At 39.4% G+C, this 10,601-nt stretch overlaps 1 protein-coding gene across 1 annotated transcript in view; it reads right to left on the bottom strand.

Annotated features, from left to right (window-relative positions):
- Positions 1-2,235: 2,235 nt before the first annotated feature.
- gli2b (GLI family zinc finger 2b) overlaps positions 2,236-10,601 on the bottom strand; it is an 81,367-nt gene continuing 73,001 nt past the window's right edge. Inside the window, exons 10-14 of the mRNA XM_060885571.1 lie at positions 10,528-10,601; positions 10,196-10,360; positions 8,258-8,539; positions 5,590-5,917; positions 2,236-5,326 (exon numbers count right to left, since the gene is read on the bottom strand). The exon at positions 10,528-10,601 is cut by the window's right edge and continues 76 nt beyond it. Coding sequence (XP_060741554.1) covers positions 3,087-5,326; positions 5,590-5,917; positions 8,258-8,539; positions 10,196-10,360; positions 10,528-10,601 — 3,089 coding nt within the window. The 3' untranslated portion in view covers positions 2,236-3,086. The remainder of the gene's footprint in view (positions 5,327-5,589; positions 5,918-8,257; positions 8,540-10,195; positions 10,361-10,527) is intronic.

A 10,601-nucleotide genomic window follows, 5' to 3' on the forward strand; every position in this document is an offset into this window, starting at 1 on the left:
TCTGAGAATCTACTGCACCTGCTTGTTTGCCATGTAGCAATAAAAATATACTAAAAACCTGGATTATTCTGGTTAGTCACATTGTACTGCTATTATTTTGAACAATACTGTACATGGCACAGTTCAGCATTTCACATTCACTTGCATCTTCACAGTTCAGTAGTAAAACATTCTAAAATAGTATTTTTCTTGTTAGCCTTTTAAGCAAGGAGGTTTATTAGACATAAAAGAAAGAAAAGACTTGCAATACTTGTATTTTCTGCCTAGAAAAATTGAGAGTCAGTAATACACAGATAACATTCGTATTTGACCAAGATATGTCTTGACTAAACAGACTTGAATCTAAAGCATATACATTTTGTTTGACATTTTTCTAAATGATCACATCATATTAAATTAGCAGATTTGGTCCATATACCTGTAAACCTATACTTTGATCTGGGCCTTCATTCACTCCTCTATGTCATCATGGTAAGTGGTATTCTTTAGTTAAGGTGTTGAATTCATATCCCTGGACCACAAAGCTGCCATCGCTGGGTTCTTGTGCAAGGCCCTTAACTCTCAACTGCTCAGTTGTACAGATGCGATAAATATAAGATGGACTAGATAATGCCATCTGACAAATGCCATAAATGTAAATATGATCTTGACCACATCCAAGGCTAAGAAAAGCTCAAATGCACTGGATTTATGACTGAACACTGAACACTGTTTCTATACAATTCAGTGATTTGTGTGATAAGAGAAACTATTCATGTATTTTTCATTGCACTCTGCAAGATCTTCCATCACATCTAAACAGCTGGATCTAGATTTTGATTAATGCAGCAGTTTAATTGATGTCCGATTATTCCTCTCTTTATAAATCTCTGTATATTTTATTCTTATGTATGTAATGTTGCGATGATAAGATTCAGTATATAGAGAAATGTAACTCAATCCTTACAATAAAAGAAAGCAATGTTAGATTAACTTAAATTAAACTATTGTTTACAAAAACAGGACATGCGGTAAAGGTGAATATGGTCACTCCTCTTTAGCACCTCTCTAATCAAAATGCTGGACATTTCGTATCAACTCTGCTTGCAGTCTAATCTCTGAGATGAGTACTTGTTAAGATTTTTCTCTCTCTTCTTTTTCTATTCATCCTCAGGCTATTTTTCCTGTCCTCTGTTTCTCAGACAGAATAAGAAATTTCAGCTATCATCAACCCCAGATCAAACGAGGCCTCGGCTGAATTCGCTGTCAGAATAAAACCATTTGTTCCTGCAGCTCACTCCAAATGCCTCATCCCTGGACCTATTCCTCCTTCAAGTGTGTGTTTAATGTGCTTTCAGCATCCAGCTCCCCAGGGTCTGTCTGCCACTGCTCATTTTGGAAAACATGGTGGCTAACTTTAGCAAGCTGCTCAGCTTGCTTCTGCGTGCTTTCCAATCGTCTCATTAAAAGTATGCTTGCTTTTAAAATGTACAGAGAACATGTGTAGCTTTGAGATTGTAGCTGTGGCTAAAAGTCCAAAAAAATTAAAAAAGACTGAGGGGGTGCGTGGAGGCTTCAAAGCCATATAATGAACCCAGAATGTATATACTGTACTGTAGCTAACATGCTACACAGTGTAGAAAATGAGAGAAACACATACACAACCAATCAAAGGTTTCTACATACTGGATTGAATAGATATTTTCATTGTCTCAAACACATTTTAAAAAAGTTGATAATTGTTTCGAAGACAATCAAATATTGAATCTAATGCTGTTGTATTTTCATTTAGAACCTTTGAGAAGCCCTGGTGATCTCGGCTATCTTGGCCTCTTGGGTGAAGCTCCAACTTGAAGCCGGTCGAGAAGATTAATGGAATTTGCCATGCTTTATCAGAATTACTGTTAAGAGTGAAAATCTAAAATAGTTTTCATTTGTTTAACATTTTTTTCCATTCACTCCATATTTGCATGTGTTATTTCATATCTTCATTATTATTATTATTATTATTATTATTATTATTATTATTATTATTATTAAAAGAGTAGAAAATAGTAAAATTGAAGAAAACTTTTTCTAAGTGCAGGCTTCTTTTTTTTACTGGAGGTGTATATACTTTTACTATAAAAGGGCTTGTGGAAATACAGACTAGACAATTCCACATCAACTTCATTGAGATAAAGCAGATAAGTAAAACCTTAACATTATTACAAATCTTTGACCCACAAGAAATAAACTCATCAAACAACACCAGGGTAGAAAAAAACAATAATGTATTTCATAAAAATGTACAAAAGATATCTACAGACCCAGATCCATACACATGTTCACTTACAAAAAATGAAATATTTAAATGCCACATCAGGGTTCAGAGTCCAATGTCCAAGCAAATTAGTTTGCAGGATACGGTTGAATAAACCTGTTCTGTATCTGTGAAAGAAATATCTTCTTCCTTTGGATGCTGTATGGTATGTCAGTGTTGGTATTTAAAATGAGAATAAAAACTTTACCAATGATGCATAAAAAGCTTCACTGTATACTTTTAAAAGTATAGTATCATTTCAGTTCTATTCAGCATTATTCTCTGACATTTGAAGAGAGAATATATCGCATAGGTAAAAAGTGTTTTTCATTTTATTCTATTCCTATTAAACATTTTCCTTACCATTCAGTTTTTTTGTCTCATAGACACATAGAAAGAGTCAAACCTTTGTGATTTACATAATGTACAATCTTTCTTTGTATGTTCAAAACAATCAAAATTAATTCTGCAAGTTTCTTTTTTTATGTAATTTTTTTTCCAGCATATGCGTTTGCATAGCTAGGCACTTGTTGCTACTCTTGTTTCACCACCATAAAAGAGAATACAAAAATACTGGACTGAAGTTTATCAAATTTTCTGTATTTATATACAGTACATATATTGATCTAAGGCAAAATATGGCTTTTTTTTTTTTTTTAGCAAAGGGGGTACTACTAAGTGTTTGTTCTAATGCTATACAGGATAATACAGATAATTCAGAGATGTATAAAAACACAAAATGCTAGGACAGTCTTAGTTCTTTATTAAGGTCATCAGTCACAAATTCTACTTCCTGTTGGACCTTTTAAGACATCATGTTAAGAAACTTACTCTCTTCTGCCAGTGCGGTCAACATGGAGGTCATATCTCCGATGGCCATGTTGCTGATTCCTGCAGGTACTGGAGGCAATGTCACAGAGTTCCTGGGCGTAGTGAGGCGGGAGGAATTCTGAGACAGACTGCGGAGGATATTAGGACTTATAGTTCCTGACATGAGACTGGAGTGGTCGCCATCGTCCAGTATGGCATCAAAGTCAATCTGGGTCTGCTCCACTCCACTGGATGAGTCCACTGTGCTTGAGACTTGATTGGTTCCTGGAGAGCTGACAGCAGCCTTTGGTACATTGTCTGTGCCACAGTCCACTGCTTCTGTGCTGTCATGCATATTCAGACTGCTGGACTCAAACATGTGGATCTGTCCTGTGTAGAACATGGCACTGCTGTCTTTTTTACTAACACCCACATTGGCAGGCTTTTTGGGGCTAGCTTCGGAGGTGTCATATGCTGGGCTGAAGTGGGATTGTGGATAACCAGGTTGCTGTGCTGTTGTTGTATTTGGCCCCGAGTGCTGCCTGGCAAAGGGCTTAGGTTCTGTGGGCGGCCTTGGCTGCAGGACACCATGGTTTCCGTTCAGGATAGGATTCTGGGAAAGAGTATCATAGCTATGCTGATCACTGCTCATATGGGAATAATCTCCTTGATTATTCACAAAATTTACATGGCTTTGACTGACCACTGGCTTAGTTCGTACCCTGTTACTCTGCATGTGCATGGCCTGCACTGTTTTCTTGGATGGGTTTGAGAAATCTCCATTGCCTCCTGTAATATGCTGGTTGGTGCTTCTGTTAATGTCGTTGCCTTGGTGGTATACATGCTGGCTGTGAATGTGCTCATTCTGGTGGTTCTTGTTGCCCTGCTGCCTAAGAGTTTGGCTACAGTTTATCCTTTGGGCCATAACCTCATTCCTCTGCATAGAACTCTGTTGAGCAGCATGTGCAAGGTTCTGACTCATGGATCTTACTTGCTGGTTGGATTTGAGGTCATGGATATGGCCAAAGTTCTGTTTTTGCTGGAGAGCAGATATATTTCCCCACTCCAAAGCTTGCTGTTGCTTGATCTGACTGGGAGATGCCTCCACTGTCCCTGAGCTAACCTCATTCCACTGCACAGGCATGTGGCTCTTGTTGGTACTGGGAGACATGTGCTGTTGGGTTGTACTAGTTTGGCAAGAAGCTGATGTCTGCTGCGTCATGTTGTTTGCTGTGCCATCCACAACTGCCATGCGTCTCTGGTAGTAACATGGTTGAGGTGGAGGTCCACCATTCACTAGGAAGCCCTGTGCTTGCTGGTGCCGGTACACAGACCCATTGTGTTGTGTAGAATCTCCATTGGAGGTGAGGTACTGGACCATATCATCAGGCAACATCAATTCATCAGCAATGCCATTAACTGGACCATCCATGTCACTAGTCTCCATTGCAGTGTTCTCAGAGATGCTGGGAGGCCGGGCAGGGTACTGGAGGCGGTGTAGATTAGAATCAGAGCGGACATAGCTCTGCAATGACAAGTGGCGGTTAGAAGAGGAAAAATGTAGTGCTGGATTATGGTTCACATTGCTCATGCTGTTAAAACGCTGCCCCTGCTGGAGACGTTGCTGATCAACAGCCACCCGTCTAACTGGATCACTAGCCCGTCGTATTATGCTGCCTGGTACCTCATGGGGCATCATGCTAGTAGTGGAATACCCTGTGTCACTGCATCTTCTGGGCACTGTGGGGAGGCCAAGTGGGTGCATAGTTGTTTCTTGTGGATCTCCCAGCAGGGCTATTCGTGTCCTCAGGCTCATGCGATCCATATTGGGTAAAGGAGTGGGTGGAGCACCGCCTGTTGCTGCGGCATATTTAGCTTTGAGTCGATAGTGCTGGGCAGGGGTGAGGCTGAGCAGGCCTCCACACTGGCTAGCCTCGCTAGAGCGTCGTGACAAGTCTGTAGAGATGGGGTCATACGAGTCGGCTGAGCTGAGGTTGTTTTGACGAGTGCCGGCCTGTGAGGCCTGGCTGGAGCGGCGGCTGGAGTAGCAGGGAGAGATACCAGAGGAGCGGCGACTCAGTGTATAAGCTGAACTTGCCGTGCTAGCCAGGCTGTCTCGACGCTCCGCTGGCTGACACAGAACTGTCGTTTCACCAGGGCAAATATCACTCAGACGAAGGCCGGTGATGGGTCCAGGAATATTGCCAACACGTCCAGAGCTCTCCAGTAAGGAAGCTTTGAAAAAAGGAAGCAGGTATTAGAATAATAGCATAATTATCAAGATCTAAAAAAAAAGCAAAGTGAGTAAACTGAGTTTGTCACAATTGTCATTGTGATTATGTGACATCTGAACTGGAAAATTCTGAACTGGATTTTAGGACTTGTTCAAGAGGTTCATTAAATCTTGGTGGACAACATAAATTATTTCTTATATATATTTTAATAATATGGATGACTAAAGTAAACACAGATATAACTCAATATTTTCTTAGTCTTACCATTACTAGGGATCGGTGGTAGCTTGGTGTCAGGAACTTGTGGAACAGCATTTGCCCAGGAGCACGACTCCCTCACTGTCTTCAGCTTCTCTTGCTTCAAGTGGTTTAGCCTGTGAGCAGGGCTGGCACTCCTGCGGAGATGGAGGCCAAGTGTGCCCATGGAGACAGTTGAGTCCACCAGGGGCACGTCATCCAGCATGCTCAGGTCTCCCATGCTGCCCCCGCCGGGGCCCGACAACTCTATTCCACCGTCATGGTGGGTGGCACTGCCAAGCGGTGACGGCTGGCTGCTACATGATGACTGACCACCAGGGCTGGACTGATACATCTGAGGAAGAAATAAGAGGGCAGCACAGGTGGATAAGTGTCAATTTATTTTGTCTGATCAACATGATCTTATTAATTCATTTATTAATCTTCAGTATCTGCATTATCCTTGACAGGGTCACAGTGGTCCTGGAGCCTTTTCCTGGATTACTAATTTTATAATGGGAATAAACCCTGTATCAGATGCCACTCCATCTCAGGGCACTATTAACACCCTCAAAGAACCAATCAAGACCATGGAGATTTGAGAGATTTGCAGTGCCAACTATCTTTCTTATGTGCAACCCAGAAACCTTTCATAGAAGGAAATTCACCAGAATTTGTATTATTTAAGTCAGGTTATTGTTAGGTTTAAGATGGAAGGTGACTTTATTCATAGAAAAAATTAATAAATGGCACTGCTCTTGTTTATTCAAATTCTCACACATTTTTAACCAGGATAATGCTTTACGGTAAGTATGGAAATACTATTTACTGGTCTTTTAATTTGGACTATTATATGTCTAATGTGCGAATGAATTCTGCTAATCCTTTCCTTTTCATTTGTTATGTTACTTTCTATCACTTTTGCTTCCTTATTTGATTGTTTTAGAAAGCTATGATTAAGTGCCTGACAAAGTGTAATTTCTTTTGGCACTGTCTTTGTGCATTATACAGACAGCCTGTACCAAATTCACAGGGGGAATCACTCCCAACATAAATACACCACACCACCTCTCTACATCTGTGTCATCTCAACGCACACCCTGAATCTATATACAGTACGTAACATAAATGTATTCTGTCCCTATGTGACCTGCCAGGTCATTCTTAATCACAGTGTGATCATTGGCACTATTTGTTCTCACGCAAATGCAGCTCTAGTGATAGAATATTTACCCTTTTATGCTTTCATACTGTGGTGCTAGATGAGTTAGATCTCTGTGAAGAGGTTGGCAGACATAGGGGCCATAAGGGTTTTTGAGAAACCAAAGATACGCTGCTGTAGTTTAAATCTAAAAAGGCTAAGAGAGAATATTGATCGCAGATCCCACATCTTTTATTATACTTTGAACACGGTATCTTTCTACTGGATGAATAATGTTCAAATAATAATTGAATAAAATTTTCTTTGTGTCTCAATGTCTTTGTTTTGGCAGATAGACAAACATTTTATTATTTTTATATTAAAATAAAATATTTTTATTATTTCAAATAATAAATTATAGTTTATAAATTATATAAATTCAAGGTTAAACTTACTGAATTTAAACTTAAAACTGAATTTAAAAAAAAGATTATTTATTATTTATAGTTAAATTTGACAAAAGAAACTTTAAACATTTAAACTCACTACTGCCTGTAGTAAATAGTAGTGCTTCTAACACAGTGTTAATTATTGTCTTCATTTGATTATGGACTAAATGTTTATGGTCCCGGTACCATTTTCATTACAAAAGGGAAATGTTTATAGTCAGTGAGAACTTTTTCTTCTTTTCTACAGTTACATCATCATCCACTTCCAAAGCTCACCTCCCCACTCCAAAAAAGAGGACATAAATTGAATCACATCAAATTGAACAGTTTCATAATTTTTCTAACTGTTTTGCATTTGTTGTAAATCATCCACATTTGCAGATGCATTTTTAAGAGCTGTATTTCATAACCAGTGACTGCAATAATTGTTTGTTTCTCATGCTTCTATTGTTGTTCATCAACTGTATTTGATAACATTTAATTGAAATACTGTTTAATTTTTTTTCTAGCTTTATACCACTATGGTCTTTATTGTAGTAGATTTTATCAGAAAAATGTACTTTAACTACTTTTTTAAAACCACAATTAAGTCCCAGGTTAATTTGACCCGAACAGTTTATGACACAACAAGGTTAATAAACGTAACACAAGGACACAGGGGTTAATAAAGTTAGGTATATTATTGAATGTTGTATTGTTACTGCATTGTCATCTAACATAATAAAAGAATGGAAAGGGATTAAAGATAGTGCTCACCTCAGTAATGCCTGTCCATGGGAAAAGTGAAAAAGCATAAAGAGGGGTAAGAGTGCAGTCCATAAGCAGAAAGATAGAGATGGCAGGTTAGACAGAAACAGATTGATTTTTTTTTGCTGTAGAAGTGGACATGCTGTTAGTGTGCTACAGTTTGAGTAATGGACAAGACTGCTTTTAGTGCAGAATTAATCAGAGATGAAAAAATGTCACTACTAAACCACCCAATGAGTGTGAGAGAAAAATGAGTCTAAAATAATGATGTAGTGAAACTCGTTTAAGAACATTTTATGTAAATAACCCTCTTGGATAAATAAAGTGATCTGTCTGAACTATGTAGAAGGGAACATACCACAGAGTTCTCTGTTTTGATGGACTTGACCTGCAGGTAGTCCTCCACACCTCTAGTGGTGCTGTTGGCCTCATACTTGTCTTGTCCTCGGACAGATTGTTTGGTTCCTCCTTCGTTTTCGCCATTCTCTCGTGGTGGGGGTGGAGGTCGGGGCACCAGGTCACCGCGCTGTTTCTTGGTGACATGTGCCTCTGGACCATGCACAGTTTTAACATGTTTGCGGAGAGAACTCGGATCCGTGTAGCGTTTGGTACAACCCGGAATCTTACAAACATATGGTTTCTGTAAAGACAAATAAAGTTTAGCATCCAAGTGACAAAGCAAAAGCAAAACAAACAACATTTGAATTGAGATTCTCTCATTTCTATACAAATTAGGTTTGAACTGGCTCAAGCGATTCAACAGACCAGTCCTATAGCACATTTGGGGTGACATTTCTTTAGTTTCCTCCACACAATGTTTGTTGCTACTTGCAATTACTTGCAGTTTATTGTTTATCTTATCTTGTTATATACTGTAGGAGCTCTCATTAAATCTTCCTAGAGACATTTTTAAGGAAAGTAAAGCTTGGAATAAAGTAGAGATCTTAGAAGTAGAGAAAGAGATCTTTCTCACAACAACAAGGTGGACAAAATCTGCTTCTGTTGCTCAACTTTAGTTTCAATTGAGGTGTTGCTTGAGGAATTGATTACTTACTGAGACACCACCAGGTTGATTTTGCATTTGTAGACGACCTTATACAGAAAAGCTTATATTTATCTAATTTATACAGCTGAGCAGTTGAGGGCCTTGCTCAGGGGCCCAGCAGTAGCAGCTGGGTGGTCCTGTGATTTGATCTCACAAACTTTTATGTAATAATTCAACAACTTTTTCACTGGGTTACCACTTCCCCACTGCCATTTTGCCAGCAAAAGCATCCCCGATTTATGAGCATCTGCAAAAAAAAGTTGTGATGAACGAATCTTTGTTTCTCCATTGCTCTTATTTTCTCTCTTTTTAGGCCATGATGGATATACTGAGGGCTGAAATGGCGGAGGGTTTCATTTTGTATTTGCAATCCGCAGGTGGTCTCTCCGCAGGGGATGTGCTTGATTCGTACTAATGCACTGTGGGCTGTCATGCTCATTAGTTCCACACCTCATTGTTTGCATACACACTCGTATGCAGAGCTCGTTAATGGGACAAGGTTGGGAATGGAGGAGCAATCACTATGCATGATGAGGGAGTATGCAAACAAATCTAATTCTGGCCTTAATTTGAAACTGTATGATGAAAATGGTATATTTACATAGAATTAGACGGTTGGTGGGTTATTACTGCCACTAGGGACTCGATGAGTAGCAGAATTATAAAACAACACAGTTAAATGTTGCTTGTTGTTCACTTTTAGCAATTTTTCCATCTACACAGTGCTGGTGCTGCTGCTGGTTAATCAGTAGGAACGTTGGTTTGGTTTCAGTAGCAGTGTTAATGTTTGTTACATAGAACTAATGATGAACCAAAAATTACAATTGTATGTTTGAGCATCTACCTTCTATTTATACTTCATCCTATTCAGGGCTTAGACGGATTCAGAGAAAACTGCATGCGAGTTAGGAAACCTCCAGACAAACCACCTGTTTTTATGAGGAAACTGATGAACGTGCGGAAAATCTACATGATATGGGGAGAATTTGGAAAACACAGGATAGACAATTTCCCAGAATTAAACTGGGGATCCTGGAGCTGTAAGGCCATACTGTAGGTATACCTGCTGCACCAATATACTGTGGTTGTTAAAATCAATAACCTGAAAGTTAAGAGTGTTAACTTGTAGAAGCTATACCAGCTATGATAGCTAAAAATCGATATCTGAGTTTCTGAAGTCTGTGTGTGTGTGTGTGTGTGTGTGTGTGTGTGTGTATAAAGGTCTGACTAAGTTTGGGTGCATATGTTTACCTCATTGGAATGTGTACGATTCTGATGCTTGGCCCGGTCTGAGGCATTGGAAAAAGCCTTGTTGCAGCCTTCATGTTCACACACATATGGTTTCTCCCCAGTGTGTGAACGAAGATGTGTTTTCAGGTTCTCCAAACGTGAGTATGCCTTCGAGCAGCCTTCAAACTGCAGCACACACAGAGACACATACACACACAAATACAGCACAATCCATAGTCAAAAAACAAAAAAGTACAAGAGAGATATAAAACAGAGATATGTCCAGATATAAAACATAAGAGAACCAGATCTCCATGTTTTGTGTGTGTGTGTGGCCAGATACTTTCACTCACAGTGCACTTATGTGGCTTCTCCCCTGTGTGTCTGCGCATGTGCACCACCAGCATGTACTGGGCCTTGAAGGGCT

This window comes from Tachysurus vachellii, chromosome 1 (genome assembly GCF_030014155.1).
Source record: "Tachysurus vachellii isolate PV-2020 chromosome 1, HZAU_Pvac_v1, whole genome shotgun sequence".
NCBI lineage: Eukaryota > Metazoa > Chordata > Actinopteri > Siluriformes > Bagridae > Tachysurus > Tachysurus vachellii.